This window comes from Vulpes lagopus, chromosome 4 (genome assembly GCF_018345385.1).
Source record: "Vulpes lagopus strain Blue_001 chromosome 4, ASM1834538v1, whole genome shotgun sequence".
NCBI lineage: Eukaryota > Metazoa > Chordata > Mammalia > Carnivora > Canidae > Vulpes > Vulpes lagopus.
Genome location: NC_054827.1, coordinates 59,984,413 through 60,006,096, shown reverse-complemented (window position 1 = coordinate 60,006,096; position 21,684 = coordinate 59,984,413). Strand labels below are relative to the sequence as shown.

At 41.0% G+C, this 21,684-nt stretch overlaps 2 protein-coding genes across 8 annotated transcripts in view; both read left to right on the top strand.

Annotated features, from left to right (window-relative positions):
• Positions 1-21,447, top strand: part of APC (APC regulator of WNT signaling pathway) — a 122,010-nt gene extending 100,563 nt beyond the window's left edge. For 5 of the 7 annotated variants that reach the window (XM_041753263.1, XM_041753266.1, XM_041753265.1 and 2 more), the window contains 6 exons: positions 1,182-1,235; positions 4,857-4,996; positions 5,546-5,623; positions 5,911-6,027; positions 11,578-11,792; positions 13,858-21,447. In XM_041753263.1, the coding sequence (XP_041609197.1) occupies positions 1,182-1,235; positions 4,857-4,996; positions 5,546-5,623; positions 5,911-6,027; positions 11,578-11,792; positions 13,858-20,434 (7,181 nt within the window). In that variant the 3' untranslated portion in view covers positions 20,435-21,447. The remainder of the gene's footprint in view (positions 1-1,181; positions 1,236-4,856; positions 4,997-5,545; positions 5,624-5,910; positions 6,028-11,577; positions 11,793-13,857) is intronic. The other 2 variants (XM_041753268.1, XM_041753264.1) reach the window with 1 other exon arrangement.
• Positions 6,895-7,745, top strand: LOC121489864 (ferritin light chain-like). Its single transcript, XM_041753275.1, has one exon. It carries the CDS (start codon positions 7,040-7,042, stop codon positions 7,565-7,567), a length of 528 nt encoding a protein of 175 aa, XP_041609209.1. The 5' UTR covers positions 6,895-7,039; the 3' UTR covers positions 7,568-7,745.
• Positions 21,448-21,684: the final 237 nt, after the last annotated feature.

Here is a 21,684-nt window from a genome sequence, read left to right as displayed (position 1 = left end):
TGATTATACTCTGGTTTCCAGAGGAGAAAAGGTTCTTAATGATAGAAACTGCTGCCCTGTATAAACTAACTTGGCTTTTTAAAACCTTAGCCAGCAATTAGAAAAACTACAAAATGGGCCGGTCCTTGCCCCTGTTGCCACAGTAGACCCTATGTGATAGTTGACGGGGAGGGTAATTTATATTGTTTTGAAATACAGAGCTGGTGATTGTTCTTGAACTCAGCCACTTCTGATGGACACCAGGAGAAATTATAATAAAGATTCTCATTTACCTTCATGGTTATCAGTACATTACTGTAGATTTTCGTGATAAACAGCATGATATCTTTGAAAGTGGTTAATGAAGAAAAGCATTATGCTCTAATTTCAGTTAGAAAAATTCCACTGATTTTGGAAGGATTACTCTTTTATGTATGTGTTATCATACACTCTAAACCTTTTATAACCTGCATTTTTGTGCACCCCATTTGTCATGTAACGGTTTTTCTTTGATTTCTAGGTTCATTTTGCACATGTGGTATTTATAATTGCATCATGCTGAGCCATCTCATGTGAACTGGATCTCTCTAGTTGTGCGACAAGCAAGAACCGTACACTGAGTTCCCATCTTAGTGTAGCTGTGCCCTTGCTTTTTGTGCTGTTTATTTTACGTTACATCCCAGCCCCCACTTTTATTCCTACCACCCTCATCATTATCATTCATCATTTATCTTAAAAGTCACAAAGTCATGAGACTCTTAAATACAGAGAACCTGCAGGGCCAAAAATGAGTGTTGTCTCCTTCAGAGTCATCACTTTGGGGGCTACGTACTTTGTGATCTCAGGCCTGCCCTCCAGCCATGCTTTTCTTCCCACGGCCCCTTGTGGTTGGCCCATCTGATTCTCTTTCCTTCCCCCACCCCCAGGCTCCTGAGTGTGATCTTATGAATTCTCCCCTCCTCAATAACAGTTTCAGCGTTTGTGAAAATGTTATGGTTGAGTATTTTTTTATGCTAGTTAATAATGGGAAAGGGATAAAAATTATGAATGAACAAGAAAAATAATTCAATTTTAAACTACTGCAAAGGTTTTTCTGTAAATGTCCCTGTGTTCCAATGAACTGTAGACTAGGACTGACACATTAATCATCTGAATTTCAAAGTAAAACCTAGACTCAGTATTTGTTCCTCTTCCTTCTTCAGGTAGGAAGGCTACCCGGGGCATTTCATCACAGGAGCTAGGGCAGGGGCTTTCAGGTGAGGAGCAGGATGGGGCCTCTGGGGGTGTGACTGTTGGGGACAGAGCCACAGGGGATTACCTTCTTCTCATTCCTAGCCTCGGACTCTGCACAAAGCAAAAGAAAAATCAAGGTTTGTGGCTTGTAGGGAGATGGAGTAAGGAAGCGCAAGGTATCTGACAGTGAGGGATAAGGAGGAATGAAGTCCCAAATAGATGAAGGGAAATTCCTAAGCCCAGTGAGCTGGGACTGTCATTTGTATACACAGGAAGATTCTACAACTCATCAAGGTCATTTAGGTTTGCACTATTAGTATGACAGGTTTTAGACTATACTATCTTTGATGTGTACATTGGTGAAGTCCCAGCTCTGCCCAGAAACTGTGCTAGGCACTACGTGTGAAAATGGTGAAGATACGGTCCTGGCTTTCAAAGAGCTCATGATCTATTTGTAGTAGTATTTCCAAAACTAGATGATAATCACCAGATACATGTCAAACTGCATGGGTTCTCTAGCCCTGTAGCAAGAAGGCTTGGGGCGATTCTCCTAGGAATCATTTAATTAGTGGCCCAGGTGATTCTTAGGATCAGGAAATTTCGTGAAACACCAGTATTTTATGTTGGGTCCCTAATGTTTATTTTAGAGTAAGGCATTTCATGCTAATGGTGACTATCTAGCCCGAGGAAAAGTAAAACAATGTACTCTTTAAAACTAAATGTCATCTTTCTATTATCCTTTATATATATATAAATCTAAATTTAAGGGTTCTGTTGAATGGTTTCTGTTCAAACCATTGGTCCTCTGCTAGCTCTGAGGTTATGAGATCACACATTGGGTAATATCTGGTCCATCTGGACCACTTTTTTTTTTTTTTTTTTTTTTAAACACACTGAGCAAACTGTGAAAGGCTATGCTTATCACCTCTGCGTATTACCTTGAAACAGTCTTAGTTTTCTAAGGGCAACCTGTTTTTTAATTGTCAGTCATGAATTCACATCATATATTTGTGAATCCATTTATAGTTTTGACATGAATTGTATTGGTTGCCTTAAAATTTACAGAAATGTTTCTTTGTATTGGCCTGAAATCATAAAAAGCTCTCTCTTTTATCTGATATCCTAAATTTTATCAGATGTTCTTTTTTCTCCATGCTTTTGTTGATACTGACCATATCCTTCTTTAATCTTTGTTTTCAGGTTCAAATCCTAAGTGTTTTAGTTTTTACATTAAAAAAAAAACAACTGTTCATTTAGTGCCTTCTTGAGACCTTCTTTATTATTAGATCATTTCACTTTCCTTAAGAAAGTATCACAGATATTGCCATACGAGGCAGGATTTTACATAGGCACAAAGCGCAGTATGTTTTGCTTTGGTATCAATAGCCTGCTTTATAAATATGCTCAACATCTAGGTGACCCTATCATTCATTATGTAGGGCCACGGTCTTTAGATCATCAGTCACTCTCAATTCAATTCCCTGAGTCAAAAGCCCTCAGTTCTTTCATTGTCTGCTTTTCTTTTACTCAAGTATTAAATGGTGGGAATTCCTCAAAGCTCCGTCCTAGGTTTTCTTCATCTCTCCCTAAACAATATCCTCCAATCTATGGCTTCAGTTACAGTGTTTTTCAGATTTACATTTTCCATGTTCCCTCTCCTGAGTTTGAGACACATCATCACATTCTTCGTCTGATATCTTCACGTACGTGATTTTTCAGACATCTTTAAACTCAGCTGCCCCAAATGAATTTGTTATTTCCTTCAGCCCCAAATCTCTGTCTCTTCCAGATTTCTTTTTCTCAGAAAATGGCATATGCCAGTCAGCCCAGTTCCTCAGGCCAGAATCTTAGAAGACATCCCGTAACTCTATCCTCCTTATCCCCTGCACTGAGTAACTGAGTACTTTAATTTTCCTTCTTAGATTTATCTCAAATCATTGCTCTCCTTTTCAGCCCCAGTTCAGGCCACTATTATCTCTCCTACTCTGCACATCTTTGTCTTACTTGGCTCTGCACTTACAGGTATCCATTCTGCAACCACAGGAATCTGTTTAGGATGTATATTTAATCATTCCTTCCTCTGGCTGAAATCCTTGGGGTGACATATAAAGTCTTACGTGATATGGCCTCTACCCATTTTGTAGCCTCACCGTGAGACCTTCTCATAGTATTTTAGGCTCACGGGCTCTTGCATATACTGTTTCATCTGCCTAAAATGTTTTTTTTTTTTCTTAATTATTCCTGCCCCACTCATCTTAGATACTCATTCATCCCTTAAGTCTTTCTTAACTTAAACATTATTTCCTCAGCCTTTTTCTAGGTACTCTCAATCTAGGTTCAGTCCACCTGTTACCTTTCCCTATGCTTCTACATAGTCCATTATATGTAAATTAGTTGTTCAAGAGTCTGCTTTTGTTCTAATGTATAAGATCCATAAAAATAGTGACTGTATTGTGTTCACTGGATATGTATTTTTCCATCATCATGGGTGGATGGAGGAAAATCTTCCTAAATACGGTTTGGGCTTTCCTTAACCAAATTATTTTTCACTTATCTACATTCAAACTTATCTGTCATTGCTGCTAGTCCTAAAGATTTGCACCAATCTTCCTACAGTTAATTCTCCTGGCTTGGAATTCTTGACCCCAGTCAGAACTTTGTTTTGTGAACTTGCAGATTCCTCTTCTAGATAATTCATGAAAATACTAAATGTACAGGTCCTCTTCCAGATTAATAACCTGGCTGTTTAGACTTAGAATTTCCAAAAATCACCTGTTTATGTTCATCCTTCTTTTTTCTGTCTAAGCCACTTCTCTGTGACAAAAATATTTGCCCAGTCCCATGATGATTAGTACTGATGATAAATAATATTTTGAATAGCTTCCATGTCCATTTTTATTTTATACATTTACTCACCATTTTGCTTTACCTTTGTTTTCTTGGTTCTGTTTTGTTATTACCCTTTCCTTTCTGTCTTTCCCTTTCCTTTTCCTTTTTCTCTTTGCCTTCCTAGTGTTGATCACTGTGGGAATTGTTGAGCATACCCAGTGGTGGGAATCCAGGGGAAAGAAAGTACTAAATTCTAGCGTAGTTGGTATTTGACACTTGTGAGTACCAAAGAAAAGTAAGAAATTCTTTAAAATACTTGAATAATAAGTGGTTTTATAGAACTTAGTAATATGTTGAACAGATAATTCTTCATAAAAAAATAGGCTTGCTTCATGCACAGTTTTCATTTAGAAGTTTCAGGATTTCTAAGGTGTAACATTGGAGACTATCTATAAAGTTGTAATAATAAAAATAAGTTACCTTTCTCTGCCTTGTGCAGGAAGACCTAGTGTTAGAACATAGTCTTCTTCATCAATGACAAGATACAGTATACGTGTAGTAAATAAAGTATAATGCTCACATCACTCAGTAAGGCAAGAGTGTGGAGGGTGGAGAAGACTGGCAGAAAATATCAGTTGTATTTTATGAGTATTACACAGAAGTTCTTTATAACATTTTTTGTAGCTTGTAATTCTAAAGATGTTTTTAAACCGTATATCCTCATTCTTTGAGATTTTTTTTCCTAATTTTTAAACTAGGTACCACTTGTTTTATTTTAGATTATTGTCTTTTTCCTCTTGCCCTTCTTAAATTAGGGGGACTACAGGCCATTGCAGAATTATTGCAAGTGGACTGTGAAATGTATGGGCTAACTAATGACCACTACAGTATTACATTAAGACGATATGCTGGAATGGCTCTGACAAACTTGACTTTTGGAGATGTAGCCAACAAGGTACGTTTTATAAGATCCATTTCTTATGTATCTCTGGTATGAGTTAGTTTTGTACAAACTGCTTTTCACTAATTTTCTTTTTCCACTCCTGATTAAACACTGATTTAAAAAACTGAACTTCAAACAGCACTGCATATTTTTACTCATCTGATAGTTTTATGCCTAAACAAAGGCAAAATATGGAACACAGTAATGGATTGATGATATAATCGCTTTAAAATACTATTCCCAGGAATGAGAGCAAAAATCTAAAAATCCTATTGACAGATGTGTTATACATATATCCCTTCCATCCAAATAAGAGACTTGACCTTAAAACCCTTTGCCTATCATTTCTTTTCACTTACTCATTTTACTTTTCCAGTTTACTAAGAGAACAGATCACAAAGGACTTCCTTTCTGTAATCTGGTTCTAGGTCTTTATTGGTAAAATATTAGGCTGATTAAAATGAGACCACTAAAACTGGGTTCAAAGTTTATTAGTCAAAAATAGAGCACAGCTTCAAGTTGCCTTGTTATTGACCCTCTGTTCCATTTCTCATTTTACAGGCTACACTCTGCTCTATGAAAGGCTGCATGAGAGCACTTGTGGCCCAACTAAAATCTGAAAGTGAGGACTTACAGCAGGTACCAGTTAGAATTTCAGATGTTTTTCCTGGATATTAGTGGATTAATACCTTGACTTAGATTAATTCAAGCTGTGGCTGAGTATTCAGTATCTCGTGTTTCAATTATGGTTACTTTAACTCCAGAATAAAGGAAAACAATTACATTGTACGAATTCCTTTTGGCACTATATTAACATTTAGGAGGAATTTATTAGTAGACTTCTACTCTTACCACTAGCATTAAAAACAAAGCAACCGTATGTTATTTTATGTTCCAAATTATTCTAGAATTAATTTCATTTTCAGGTTATTGCAAGTGTTTTGAGGAATTTGTCTTGGCGAGCAGATGTAAATAGTAAAAAGACATTGCGTGAAGTTGGAAGTGTGAAAGCATTGATGGAATGTGCTTTGGAAGTTAAAAAGGTACCTTTGAAAGCATTTAACATTCTAATTTGGATTTCATTTTGGGTTACTTTTTGCTACCCTTTCCCACCCTTGAGATTCCCTAATTTCTGACCTGCTTATCTCACCAGTTCTTAGACTTAATCCAAACTCATAAAGTATTAAGATGGAAAAGATTGTACAAAGCAGCCTAGGATAAGTCAGGGCTTTTCAGGTTTGACGCTGTTTGTATCTTGGACCAGATAACTGCTTGTTTTAAAGGGACTGACCTGTGCCTTATAGGATGTTAAGCACATCTTTGACCTTTGCCCACTAGATACTAATACACTTCCTCTCAGTCATGACAATGAAAGATGTGTCCACATATTACCAAAGGTGCCCCAGAGGGGCGAAGGGGAAAAACCACCCCAAGTGGAGAATCACTGTGTATGTGGTATCATTGTTACCTCCGTGCTCTCCAGAGTCCTCATTTCTGATAGTCACCTTATCAAGAGGTAATCATACCCAGGGGTAAAGAATTCTTCAAATAATAATTTGTTGACAAAAGGAAATATCATCAGGTGGCATATCTACTTCAGAAACTAAGCTAACTTAAAAAGAAATAATTAAACTTGGAATTTGGGAGGGACTAAGCAGATCTGCTTAGCTAATTTGGGCTTCCTTTCAACCAACCAGTCCTGCTAGACCCTGCATTTTTTTTTCTTCAAAATTTCCTTTTTAGAGAAGGCAAAGAATTTTTTGTTTTTATTTATGTATTTTTGTGAAAGTATTTTATACAAGGAAAACCCAAGAAAATCAACTGAAAAATCATTAGAAAAAAGTATTCAGGCGGTGCTTTCGGCGGTCCTGCGGATCTGTCTCTTGCTTCAACAGTGTTTGGACGGAACAGACCCAGGGACGCCCCTTCTACCAGCCAACAGCCACCCTCCAACCTTTTTTCCAGTCGCAACCTTCGGAGCCATCTTCCTGGCCATCTTCTGCCACCGGCAGCGAACACCCAAGTTTGAATTTAACTCCTTGTCCAGGATCAACCATGAGCTCCCAGATTCGTCAGAATTATTCTACCGAGGTGGAGGCTGCCGTCAACCGCCTGGTCAACATGCACCTGCGGGCCTCCTACACCTACCTCTCTCTGGGCTTCTATTTCGACCGTGACGATGTGGCTCTGGAGGGTGTGGGCCACTTCTTCCGCGAGTTGGCTGAGGAGAAGCGCGAGGGCGCCGAGCGTTTCTTGAAGATGCAAAACCAGCGCGGCGGCTGCGCCCTCTTCCAGGACGTGCAGAAACCGTCCCAAGATGAGTGGGGGAAGACCCTGGACGCCATGGAAGCCGCCCTGCTTCTGGAGAAGAGCCTGAACCAGGCCCTTCTGGATCTGCATGCCCTGGGTTCTGCTCGCGCGGATCCTCATCTCTGTGACTTCCTGGAGAACCACTTCCTAGATGAGGAGGTAAAACTCATCAAGAAGATGGGCGACCACCTGACTAACCTCCGCAGGCTGGCCACCCCCCAGGCTGGGCTGGGCGAGTATCTTTTCGAAAGGCTCACTCTCAAGCACGACTAGGATCCTCTGGAGACCAGCAGCCTTTGAGGGGCTCCTCTGGCAACCCCTCGGTGCCAGGGCTTGTGCCTGAACCTTTTCCCATGCAGCCACTAGGCAGCTTTTTAACCATTCTGGAGCCCTTTCCCAAAACGTGGACCAAATGGAGACAATAAAGCTTTTTGCAGCAAAAAAAAAAAAAGAAAAGAAAAAGAAAAAAGTATTCAACCGGATCCCTGGGTGGCGCAGTGGTTTGGTGCCTGCCTTTGGCCCAGGGCGCGATCCTGGAGACCCGGGATCGAATCCCACGTCGGGCTCCTGGTGCATGGAGCCTGCTTCTCCCTCTGCCTGTGACTCTGCCTCTCTCTCTCTCTGTGACTATCATAAATAAATAAAAAAAAACCTTTAAAAAAATATTAAAAAAAAAAAAGAAAAAAGTATTCAACCTAAAAACTGATTGTAATAATAATATTCAAATATACTTAGGGTCTACATAAAAATACCTTTAAAACACTCTTGAATCGGCAGAATACTTGTATTTCTTTCTTTTTTGTTGTTGTTTTTAAGATCTTATTTAGGAGCAAGTGCACAAGCAAGAGAGCACAAGCAGGGGGAACAGCAGAGGGATAGGGTGAAGGAGCCCCCCGATGTGGGGCTCCATCTCAGGATTCCAAGATCGTGACCTGAGCTGAAGGCAGATGTTTAACCGACTGAGCCACTCAGCCACCCCAGAACACTTGTATTTCTTGCAGGAAAGAAGATAGATGAATGGCCCAAGATACTTGAAAAGATACTCAACACCATTAGCCATGAGGGAAATACAAGTTAAAACTACAGTGAGATACCATTATACAAATTATATTGGTTAAAATGTAAAAGATTACCCAAGTGTTGTCAAGGACATTAAGCAGCTGGAATTCTCTTGCACTGCTGGTGGGAATGTAAGATGGTATGCCACTTTGAAGAACATTTGGCAGTGTTTTAAAGTTCAACATACACTAAGCACACAACCCAGTCATTCCAATCCTAAGTATTTACCTAAGAGAAACAAAAACGTGTATCCACACAGTCTTAAGCACAGATGTTTGCAACAGTAGTGTTTGATAGCCAAAAACTAGAAGTAATTCCAGTGCCCATCAACAGGTGAATGGATAAACAAATTAGGGGAGGTCCACAATGGCATACCATTTGGCTATTTTAAAATTGGACTATCCAGACGCCAGGGTGGCTCAGTGGTTGAGCATCTGCCTTCAGCTCAGGTCATGACCCCGGGGCCCCAGGATCGAGTCCCGCATCAGGCTCCCCTGCGTGGAGCCTGCTTCTCCCTCTGCCTGTGTCTCTGCCTCTCTCTCTGTCTCTCATGAATAAATAAATAAAATCTTTAAAAAAATAAAAACTTTCTAAAAAATGAACTGCTGATACATGCAATAATTTATAATGACAGAAAACAGATCTACATTTGCCTGGAGCTGGGAGTGGATTACAAGAGGGTACTAGGAAATTTGGGGGTAATAAATGTTATCTTGATTGTAGCAGTGGTTTCCAGGTATACTCCTACATCAAAAGTGATCGTACTGCACATTTGAAAAATGTGGTTTATTCTCCAATTATACCTCACTAAAATTATACCAAAAAACTAGAGTCCACACTTTACGACTCCCTAATCTAATCAAGTGTGTGTGTATTTTCAGAAAGATTTAATGTGTCTGTATGAAAACAGACATGAGAACTTGTACTCTTGCTAAGAGCTCATGACTTTGTTTCAAGGACCCCAAAGGTCTTTATACAAACTTGTTGCTACAAATTGAGAAATCTAGATTAAAAGGCTTATTACCCTACTGAGAAATGCAAAAGAAGACCATAATGAATGGAAAGACATACCCTGCTCCTTTAAAAGGAAGAGTAGTATTTTAAAAGATCATCATCTATAAATTTTTTTTCATCTGTAAAATTTTTTTTTCATCTGTAATTGGAAAGCCCAGCCTTGGAAAAACTGGCTCAGCAGAAATTTAAATATCCGGTTCTGGTTTGGGCCTGCTTCTGGTTAACAGTGTTAGAATTTACCTTTTACTTCTTTTTCTACATTCAATGCAATAGTCATTCAGAACATTCTCTTTTTAATTCATCATCTCTTCCTTTTCAGCTTCACTACTAATGAGCAGGAGAGTCAGAATTACCTTTCCAATCCCCATGCACTGCTCATTTTAAGCTCACTGGGCTCGCCCCTACTCTCTTCCACAGAACCTTTCCTTCCCTGCACTCTGTGCCCCAAGCAATGCTGTTTACTCAAAGCTGTGAGTCCCTCACTCCTGTCTTCTGTATCTTCTCTACTGGGTATAGAGAGCTTTTTTGTTTCAACTCTGTCTTTAAGAAGCCCAATATTTTGAAAACAAACAAACAACCCTTATCTGTTGCTTCTTGTAACTCCTGCAATGTTTCTCCCATTTCCGTAGCAACCAAAACAATGAATAAGTCACCAGCCCCATTTCTTCACTGGCCATACCTTCAGGTCCTTCTAATTTTGTTTCTAACCAAATCTAGGTTTATAGATTAATTTGGGATTTCTTTTCTACCTACACCTATATTTGATACTTTTGGATCACACTGAAACTCCTTCCTTTGTTTTTACCACCTATACTTAGCAACTTCTAATCATTTCTCATCTCCTCTAACTATAAAGCTTTGAAACAAAACCCTCACCTCTGATCTCTGGGCCATTTGTAGTTGAGCTCACTTCACACTGCTAAACTGTTGCTGTTTTCTCTGTTCTCAGGATACTCTGAATGTCCCATCTCTACCTCAACCACAGTGTAACTAAAATTGAGCTCCTAACCTTCTCATTTCTCCATCAGTGAAAGCACTTCTGCCCTGCCTCCTGATAAATAGTACTTGCTCTCCTAAATTCTCTTAATTTCTTGATGAAGAGGACCCAGCAGCTGTTTATTGGGTTGAGCCCAAAGTGTTTGCCCTGACACTCAAGGCCTTCTTTTACTGTCTCCCCTCACCTGGACTTGGATCTCCTCTGTGTCGTCTTTATATTCTTCAGTCCTCCCTTGCTGATTCCCACTTCCATGCCGGGAGCAACAACAGGTCTTATCTTCCACAGAGCTGCTTTCCTCCATGAAATATTTTATTTGTTCGATTAAATTCAAATAGCAGTAATCTTCCCTTTGTTTATGTATGGTTTTGCCCTTTTTTTCCCCCGTGGTAAATTATTAGCAGGTGTCAGTTTGCCACATTGGTATCCTCTGGAGTGCCTCTAGTCACAGAGTAGATTTTCAATGAGTGTTTGTTCCTTGGTTGATTTATAGTAAGAAAAACTGACATCAGGATCTTGGCGAGTTTTAACCAGATATCCTTAATTATATACTCAGTGTTTGGTTTTTTGTAGCAATTACAAGTTGACGGTTTACTGGTTTATTACTGGTTTACTACCTATGATGTTTTATGCCAAGGAAGTTCTGGTTTCTGGAATTACTTTGTTTCTGTGGGAGTTAAGGACTTGGGAGTTTTTCCAATATGCTTACTTTGTAATAAGTTATATTGTTACTTTTGAATCAGCCACAAAGAAGCATATATGTCTGCTTTGTATACAAACAGAATATTGTACATATGCTCTGTAACTTGCTCTTTTTATTTAATAATATGTCTTAGACATTTTTCCATATAAGCATGTAGGGGTGGGTTTTTTTTTCTGGTTTCTATTATCATGCAAATGTTATCTTTTCAGAATGCACATCAGTTATATTTCATATTCTAATAAGAGCTTTTGTAAGATACGTGTGTACATCTAAACACTTAGAATAAAGTTCAAAACGGTCATTAATTGAGTATCCTGCTTGTTCTGTGGGGAATCTCACTAACTTAAGTTCTGTTGGGTGTTTTATCAGTTTTTCTAAATGTGGAGCACCTGATATGTTGCCTGTGAACGGCAGGGGAGATACTAACAGTAACAACTTACTCAATAGAAGTAGGCATAGAAATTGTAAGAGGCCAATTCCAACTCTAATTAGATGACACATGTTTCTTAACAGGAATCAACCCTCAAAAGCGTATTGAGTGCCTTATGGAATTTGTCAGCACACTGCACTGAGAATAAAGCTGATATATGTGCTGTGGATGGTGCACTTGCGTTCCTGGTTGGCACTCTCACTTACCGAAGCCAGACAAATACTTTAGCCATTATCGAAAGTGGAGGTGGGATATTACGGAATGTGTCCAGCTTGATAGCTACAAACGAGGACCACAGGTAAATACAGAGTTTTATATTACTTTTAAATGAATTAGTGTAGAATTTATACCCTCAGGAAGACCTAGTTGTAAGCACTATTTTGTGTAATTGTGCAAGTGCTAAACCAAATTTATTACAGCGAAAAGATAGCTATTAATCCCTAACTTACTTGTTAGTATACTTATTCTAATAAAAGTTTATAGTATAAAGATGTTTAGAAATAAACAAATGATAGTTGGTAGGTATAATCCATATAATGGGGGAAAAAGTCACGAATGCTACAGAGAACGAAATCCCATTGTTTATGTTAGTATGGCATAAAGGAATATAAGGATTATAAAAAAACAATCTATGGATATGATCCAGAGAATCCAGTAGTTTAATATTTTTTTAAGATTTATTTATTTATTTGAGAGAGAGAGAGATGGGGGGAGGGGTAGAGGGAGAGAAGCAGATTCCCTACCAAGTGTGGAGCCTGACATGGGGCTTGATCCCAGGACCCTCAGATCATGACCTGAGACAAAATCAAGAGTGAGACATCTAGCCAACTGAGTCACCCAGACATCCCCAATAGTTGACATTTTTCTTAATAGTGTCTTAATATCATTATTATATTATAGAGATTATATTAAGTAATCATATTTAGCCAACAGCCATTCATCTAGGGCTGTGAAACCTAAGAAAGCATCTCAGATACACGGCACACGTTTTCAGAACTTGGGTTTTGTGTTTTGTCAACTCAGGTCATGATCTCAGGGTCATGAGGTGGAGCCCCGCATTGGGCTTCGATGGATGTGGAGTCTGCTTGAGACTGTCTCTCTCCTCCTTCCTCTGTCCTTCCTCCCCCTCAAAAAAGTATATGTTTGGGTATTTTCACAGCGTATTTATTTATTATCCAGTAGTGCTTGTCATTTTCAGAAAGACCATGAGTTATTGTTAGTAACAAAACTTGTAAAGAATGTGAACATCTTCTCTTGAGGTTTTTGATGCACAAACAAGCCTTATAGCCCCCTCTGCCATGCAAAGACCTCTTAAGCTCAGTAAGCACGCAGGTGTCTGTTGGGCTGCTGAGAGATTGTCATGTTAAAGCTCATTGTCCACCGTTGCCCATCCGTTTTAAAGCCCTCTAAAGTTCTATCATTAATCTTAAGTTGACCATGCATTAAACAAGCTACAGCTCTTCCAAGTCCCAAATTGCTAACTCTCAACCTTTATTTTTATAATTATCTTTAAATTTTCAACACCTTTCTTTGGAAGTAACAACTACACAGTTTGGCAGAGCACGCTTCTAAGGAGGAGGGCATTGTCACAAAATCCATCCAGGAGCATAGAGGTTATTCTGAAAAGTCAGTTTGCCAATCTCAGAGCCTACAGTGTGCTCCCTGGCTACGTGAAGATCGAGCGATCGATTCCGCCATCCCTTCCAGGATGTCTTTGTTGTCAGCCCTGTGGCACCCATCCATAGACTGAGTTACCACAGTGACCTGCCCAGCATAAGAGTTCATGACACATTCATCAAGGAACTCTCACTATGTCAATAGAGCAAATGTATCTGCTCAGGAAAAAAAAAATTTAATTTTATTTTAAGGTTTATTTAATTATTTTAGAGAGAGTGCGTGTGCACATTGCTGAGTGGGGGGGAGCAGTAGAGGGAGGGGGAGAGAGAGAGAGAGACAGAGAATCCCCTAGCCGACTGCTCGGTGACTGGGGAGTCCGACGCAAGGCTCCATCTCAAAACCCTGAGATCATGACCTGAGCCAAAATCAAGAGTTGGATACTCAACTGACTGAGCCACCCAAGTGCCCCAGGAAAAAAAATTTAAAACCTATTGGGTCGGAATAGGAAATGCAGAATAGATTACACTTTTACTTCTTTCAGCCTGACATATGAGTACTTTTAAAAAATTAACATTAAATGAACTAGGAACAAAGGAAGATGTGAAGTGCTTGAAATTTGTAGTATAATTTGGTGCAGTTTTATTATGCCTATTAGTAATCTCTTTAGATTTAAATTTTTTGTCTCATCTTTTATTTGTTATAATCAGATTTTTACCTTAATTTTGGATCTCTTATTTTTATTTCAGGCAAATCCTAAGAGAGAACAACTGCCTGCAAACCTTATTGCAACACTTGAAATCTCACAGTTTGACAATAGTTAGTAATGCATGTGGAACCTTGTGGAATCTCTCAGCAAGAAATCCAAAAGACCAAGAAGCATTATGGGACATGGGGGCAGTCAGCATGCTCAAGAACCTCATTCATTCAAAGCACAAAATGATTGCTATGGGAAGTGCCGCAGCTTTAAGGAATCTCATGGCTAATAGACCTGCAAAGTATAAGGATGCCAATATTATGTCTCCTGGTTCAAGCTTGCCATCTCTTCATGTCAGGAAACAAAAAGCCCTAGAAGCAGAATTAGATGCTCAGCATTTATCAGAAACTTTTGACAATATTGACAATTTAAGTCCCAAGGCATCTCATCGTAACAAGCAACGACACAAGCCAAATCTGTATGGTGACTATGTTTTTGACACCAATCGACATGATGATAATAGGTCAGACAATTTTAATGCTGGAAATATGACTGTCCTTTCACCGTATTTAAATACTACAGTGTTGCCCAGCTCTTCTTCATCAAGAGGAAGTTTAGACAGTTCTCGTTCTGAAAAAGATAGAAGTTTGGAGAGAGAACGAGGAATTAGCTTAGGCAACTACCACCCAGCAACGGAAAATCCAGGCACGTCTTCAAAGCGAGGTTTGCAGATTTCCACCACGGCCGCCCAGATTGCCAAAGTCATGGAAGAAGTATCAGCCATTCACACCTCCCAGGAAGACAGAAGTTCTGGGTCTACCACTGAGTTACACTGTGGGACAGATGAGAGGAACACACTAAGAAGAAGCTCGACTGCCCACACACATGCAAACACATACAGCTTCACGAAGTCAGAAAATTCAAACAGGACGTGTCCTGTGCCTTATGCTAAATTGGAATACAAGAGATCTTCAAATGATAGTTTAAACAGTGTCAGTAGTAGTGATGGTTATGGCAAAAGAGGTCAGATGAAGCCTTCCATTGAATCCTATTCTGAAGATGACGAAAGTAAATTTTGCAGCTATGGTCAATACCCAGCTGACCTAGCCCATAAAATACATAGTGCAAATCATATGGATGACAACGATGGAGAGCTAGATACACCCATAAATTATAGTCTTAAGTATTCAGACGAGCAGTTGAACTCTGGAAGGCAAAGCCCCTCACAGAATGAAAGATGGGCAAGACCCAAGCATATAATAGAAGACGAAATAAAACAAAGTGAGCAAAGACAATCAAGAAGTCAAAGCACAACTTACCCCGTATACACTGAGAGCACTGATGATAAACACCTCAAGTTCCAGCCACATTTTGGACAGCAGGAATGTGTTTCCCCATATAGGTCAAGAGGAGCCAGTGGTTCAGAAATGAATCGAGTAGGTTCTAATCATGGAATTAATCAAAACGTAAACCAGTCTTTGTGTCAGGAAGATGACTATGAAGACGATAAGCCAACCAACTATAGTGAACGTTACTCTGAGGAAGAGCAACACGAGGAAGAAGAAAGACCAACAAATTATAGCATAAAGTACAATGAAGAAAAACATCACGTGGATCAGCCTATTGATTATAGTTTAAAATATGCCACAGACATTCCTTCCTCACAGAAACCACCATTTTCATTCTCAAAGAATTCCTCTGGGCAAAGCGCTAAAACTGAACACCTCTCTGCAAGCAGTGAGAATACATCCACGCCTTCATCCAGTGCCAAGAGGCAGACTCAGCACCATCCCAGCTCAGCACAAAGTAGAAATGGCCAGACCCCAAAAGCCAACTCCTGCAAAGTTCCCTCTATCAACCAGGAAACGATACAGACATACTGTGTAGAGGACACCCCGATTTGTTTCTCGCGTTGCAGTTCACTATCCTCTCTGTCCTCAGCTGAAGATGAGATCGGATGTGACCCAGCACCGCAGGAGGCAGAGTCAGCTAATACCCTACAAAGAGCAGAAATCAAAGAAAACAGTGGGACAAGGACAACAGAAGATGCTGTGAGTGAGGTTCCAGCAGCGTCACCGCACATCAGAACCAAATCCAGCAGACTTCAGGCTTCTGGTTTATCGGCAGAGTCAACCAGGCACAAAGCTGTTGAATTTTCTTCAGGGGCCAAATCTCCATCAAAAAGTGGTGCTCAGACTCCTAAAAGTCCACCAGAGCACTATGTTCAGGAGACTCCGCTCATGTTTAGCAGGTGTACGTCAGTCAGTTCGCTCGACAGTTTTGAGAGTCGTTCAATTGCCAGCTCTGTTCAGAGCGAACCCTGCAGTGGCATGGTGAGTGGCATTATAAGCCCCAGTGACCTTCCAGATAGCCCAGGACAAACCATGCCGCCAAGCAGGAGTAAAACCCCTCCTCCTCCCCCTCAGACAGTTCAGACTAAGCGAGAGGTCCCTAAAAACAAAGCCTCTGCTGCCGAGAAGAGAGAGAGCGGCCCTAAGCAAGCTGCTGTGAATGCTGCAGTTCAGAGAGTCCAGGTTCTTCCAGATGCTGACACCCTATTGCATTTTGCCACAGAAAGTACTCCGGATGGATTTTCTTGTTCATCCAGCCTGAGTGCTCTGAGCCTTGATGAGCCATTTATACAGAAAGACGTGGAATTAAGAATAATGCCTCCAGTTCAGGAAAACGACAATGGGAATGAAACTGAGTCTGAGCAGCCTGAAGAAGCAAATGAGAACCAGGAAAAAGAGCCCGAAAAGCCTACTGATTCTGAAAAAGACCTGTTAGACGACTCAGATGATGATGATATTGAAATACTTGAAGAGTGTATTATTTCTGCCATGCCAACAAAATCTTCACGCAAAGCCAAAAAACCAGCCCAGACTGCTCCAAAATTACCTCCCCCTGTGGCAAGGAAGCCAAGTCAACTCCCCGTCTACAAACTCCTTCCCTCGCAAAACAGGTTACAGGCGCAAAAGCATGTTAGCTTCACCCCAGGAGAGGATATGCCACGGGTGTACTGTGTCGAAGGGACGCCTATCAACTTCTCCACAGCTACGTCTCTAAGCGATCTGACAATAGAATCTCCTCCAAATGAGTTAGCTGCTGGAGAAGGGGTTAGAGCCGGGGCACAGCCAAGTGAATTTGAGAAACGAGATACCATTCCTACAGAAGGCAGAAGTACAGACGAGGCTCAAAGAGGAAAAGCCCCGGCAGTGACTATACCTGAGCTGGATGACAGTAAAACAGAAGAGGGGGATATTCTTGCAGAGTGCATTAATTCTGCTATGCCCAAAGGAAAAAGTCACAAGCCTTTCCGTGTGAAGAAGATAATGGACCAGGTCCAGCAGGCGTCTGTGTCTTCATCTGGAACTAACAAAAATCAGTTAGATGGCAAGAAAAAGAAACCTACTTCACCAGTAAAACCTATACCACAGAGCGCCGAATACAGGACACGTGTAAGAAAACACACAGACTCGAAAAATAATGTAAATGCTGAAAGAACTTTCTCAGACAATAAAGATTCAAAGAAACAGAACTTGAAAAATAATTCCAAGGACTTCAATGATAAGCTACCAAATAACGAAGATCGAGTCAGAGGAAGTTTTACTTTCGATTCACCTCATCACTACACGCCCATTGAAGGAACTCCGTACTGTTTTTCACGAAATGATTCTTTGAGTTCTCTAGATTTTGAGGATGATGATGTTGACCTTTCCAGGGAAAAGGCTGAATTAAGAAAAGGGAAAGAAAATAAAGACTCAGAAGCTAAAGTCCCCAGCCACACAGAACCAACCTCTAACCAACAATCTGCTAATAAAACCCAGGCTGTTACAAAACACCCCATAAATCGAGGTCAGTCTAAACCCGTGCTGCAGAAGCAGCCCACGTTTCCACAGTCCTCTAAAGACCTACCAGACAGAGGGGCAGCAACTGATGAGAAATTGCAGAATTTTGCTATCGAAAATACTCCAGTGTGCTTTTCTCGGAACTCCTCTCTAAGTTCTCTTAGTGACATTGACCAAGAAAACAACAATAACAAAGAAAATGAACCTCTTAAAGAGGCCGAGCCCCCTGACTCCCAGGGAGAACCCAGTAAACCTCAGGCATCGGGTTACGCACCTAAATCCTTTCACGTTGAAGACACTCCTGTTTGTTTCTCGAGAAACAGTTCTCTCAGTTCTCTAAGCATTGATTCTGAAGACGACCTGTTGCAGGAGTGTATAAGTTCTGCAATGCCAAAAAAGAAAAAGCCTTCAAGACTCAAGGGTGATACTGAAAAGCATAGTCCCAGAAACATGAGCGGCATATTAGCAGAAGACTTGACACTTGATTTGAAAGATATACAGAGACCAGATTCAGAACATGGTTTATCCCCAGATTCAGAAAATTTTGATTGGAAAGCTATTCAGGAAGGTGCAAATTCCATAGTAAGTAGTTTACATCAAGCTGCCGCTGCTGCCTGTTTGTCTAGACAAGCTTCATCCGACTCAGATTCCATCCTTTCACTGAAATCGGGAATCAGTCTGGGGTCACCATTTCATCTTACACCCGACCAAGAGGAAAAACCCTTTACAAGTAATAAGGGCCCACGAATTCTAAAACCCGGGGAGAAGAGTACATTGGAAACTAAAAAGATAGAATCTGAAAATAAAGGAATCAAAGGAGGCAAAAAAGTTTATAAAAGTTTAATAACTGGAAAAATTCGATCTAATTCGGAGGTTTTAAGCCAAATGAAACAGCCCCTTCAAGCAAACATGCCTTCGCTCTCTCGAGGCAGGACCATGATTCATATTCCAGGAGTTCGAAACAGCTCTTCAAGTACAAGTCCGGTTTCTAAAAAAGGTCCACCCCTTAAGACTCCAGCCTCCAAAAGTCCCAGTGAGGGTCAGACAGCCACCACTTCTCCTAGAGGAACCAAACCATCCGTGAAGTCAGAATTAAGCCCTGTGACCAGGCCGGCCCCCCAGCCAGCTGGGGCAAATAAAGGGCCATCTAGATCAGGATCGAGAGATTCCACTCCTTCGAGACCTGCCCAACAGCCATTAAGTAGACCCATGCAGTCTCCAGGGCGGAACTCCATTTCTCCTGGTAGGAATGGAATAAGTCCTCCTAACAAATTATCTCAGTTGCCAAGGACTTCATCCCCTAGTACTGCATCGACCAAGTCCTCCGGGTCTGGGAAGATGTCCTATACGTCTCCAGGCAGACAGATGAGTCAGCAGAACCTTAGCAAACAAACGGGTTTATCCAAGAATGGCAGTAGTATCCCAAGAAGTGAGTCTGCCTCCAAAGGACTGAATCAGATGAGTAATAGCAATGGATCCAACAAAAAGGTGGAGCTTTCTAGAATGTCTTCAACTAAATCGAGTGGAAGTGAATCCGATAGGTCAGAGAGACCTGTATTAGTACGCCAGTCAACTTTCATCAAAGAAGCTCCAAGCCCAACCCTAAGGAGAAAATTGGAGGAATCTGCTTCATTTGAATCTCTCTCTCCATCTTCTAGACCAGATTCTCCCACTAGGTCCCAGGCACAGACTCCAGTTTTAAGCCCTTCCCTTCCTGATATGTCTCTGTCCGCACATCCATCCATTCAGTCTGGTGGGTGGCGCAAACTCCCACCTAATCTCAGTCCTACCATAGAGTACAATGACGGAAGACCAGCAAAGCGCCATGATATTGCACGCTCCCATTCTGAAAGTCCTTCGAGACTTCCAATTAATAGGTCAGGAACCTGGAAACGGGAGCACAGCAAGCATTCGTCATCCCTTCCTCGAGTAAGCACTTGGAGAAGAACTGGAAGTTCATCCTCCATTCTTTCTGCTTCATCGGAATCCAGTGAAAAAGCAAAAAGTGAGGATGAAAAACACGTGAACTCGATTTCAGGAACCAAACAAATGAAGGAAAACCAAGTATCCACAAAAGGAACATGGAGAAAAATAAAAGAAAATGATATTTCTCCCACAAATAGTACCTCTCAGACCACTTCCTCAGGTGCTGCAAATGGTGCTGAATCAAAGACTCTAATTTATCAAATGGCACCTGCTGTTTCTAAAACAGAGGATGTTTGGGTGAGAATTGAGGACTGTCCCATTAACAACCCTCGATCCGGGAGATCCCCAACAGGAAACATGCCCCCTGTGATTGACACTGTTTTGGAAAAGGGGAACCCAAACGCTAAAGATGCAAAAGATAATCAGGGAAAACCAAGTGTGGGTAATGGCAGTGGCCCCGTACGCGCCGTGGGTTTGGAAAACCGCCTGAACTCCTTTATCCAGGTAGAGGCCCCTGACCAGAAGGGAACGGAGGCAAAACCGGGACCGAGTAACCCTGTCCCTGCACCAGAGGCGAACGAGAGTTGTGCAGCCGAGCGCACCCCGTTCAGCTCCAGCAGCTCAAGCAAGCACAGTTCCCCCAGCGGGACCGTCGCTGCCAGAGTGACCCCCTTTAATTACAACCCGAGCCCTCGGAAGAGCAGCGCGGACGGCACGTCAGCCCGGCCGTCCCAGATCCCCACGCCGGTGGCCACCGCCACGAAGAAACGGGATTCCAAGACTGACGGCGCCGAGTCCGGCGGAACCCAGAGCCCTAAGCGCCATTCCGGGTCTTACCTCGTGACGTCCGTGTGACAGCCGGGATGGTGGCACTCGGGAAGCTGTCCGTCACAGCCGCTGTGTAGAAATCCTGTTTCAGACGAAACTTTAAAAAGACTGAAAAATTGTGTAAATAGGTTTGATTGTTAGAGGGTTTGTTCTGGAAGCCATATTTGATAGTATCCTTTGTCTTCACTGGTCATATTTTGGGAAGCGCCCTTGGTAGTTAGGAAGAAGGTGGTAAAGCCAAGTATATTTGTACAGTCTGTTTGCCACGTATTTAAGTAGCATCCCTTCCCTCGCCCTTTAATTATTGCTTGTCCTAAAATAATGAACACTACAGATAGAGGGTATGAGATATTGCTGTCCTCAGTCATTTCTAGATTATAAACTGACTAAACTGACATCAGGGAGAAATCTGTGTTTATGCAAAAAAAAACATTCTGTTTTAGTCCTCGTGAGTCCCTCTAACATCACAATTAATCATGTGGCTGTGAAATTCACAGTAATATGGTTCCCGACGAACAAGTTTACCCAGCCTGCTTTGCCTTGCTGCATGAATGAGACTGATGGTTCACCTTCCGAAGTAACGATTAACGGTTCTGTGGTCACATGTGCATAGAGATAGCTGCGGTGTAACACGCTACACTATTTTGTGCTCAAAACAAAAAAAAAACAAAACAAAAAATCTGTGTCACTGTAAAGCATTGAATGAAACTATTTTACCTGAACTAGATTTTATCTGAAAGTAGGTAGGATTTTGCTATGCTGTAACTTGTTGTATATTCTGGTATTTGAGGTGAGATGGCTGCTCTTTTATTAACGAGACACAAATCGTGTCTCAACAGAAACTAAATGAACATTTCAGAATAAATTATTGCTGTATGTAAACTATTACTGAAATTGGTATTTGTTTGAAGGGTCTTATTTCACATTTGTATTAATAATTGTCAAAAAGGCCTCTTTTAATAGCTTATATAAAATTTTCTTCAAATTCTATGCATTAAGAGTAAAATTCCTCTTACTGTAATAAAAACAATTGAAGCTAACTGCTGGCACTTAACCGTTCCTGAAACTTACTTTTCGTATATGGGATTAGCTTAGCACTCCCAATAGTTAGTATTTTTTCTTAGTCCACTGGAGTGGATTTAAGACAGATTCGTATACTGGCAGCGTGAGCTACCCAGTGCAGGACCGGACACTGAGCATCATAGATCCACACGGAATGTCTCTTTTTTTCTTAATAGAAAGAATTCTATACTTGAAAAGTTGATTATTCTTCGGTA

Excerpts from the sequence above, each read along its gene's own strand:
- LOC121489864 (XM_041753275.1), top strand. The coding sequence starts at position 7,040 with ATGAGCTCCCAGATTCGTCAGAATTATTCTACCGAGGTGGAGGCTGCC.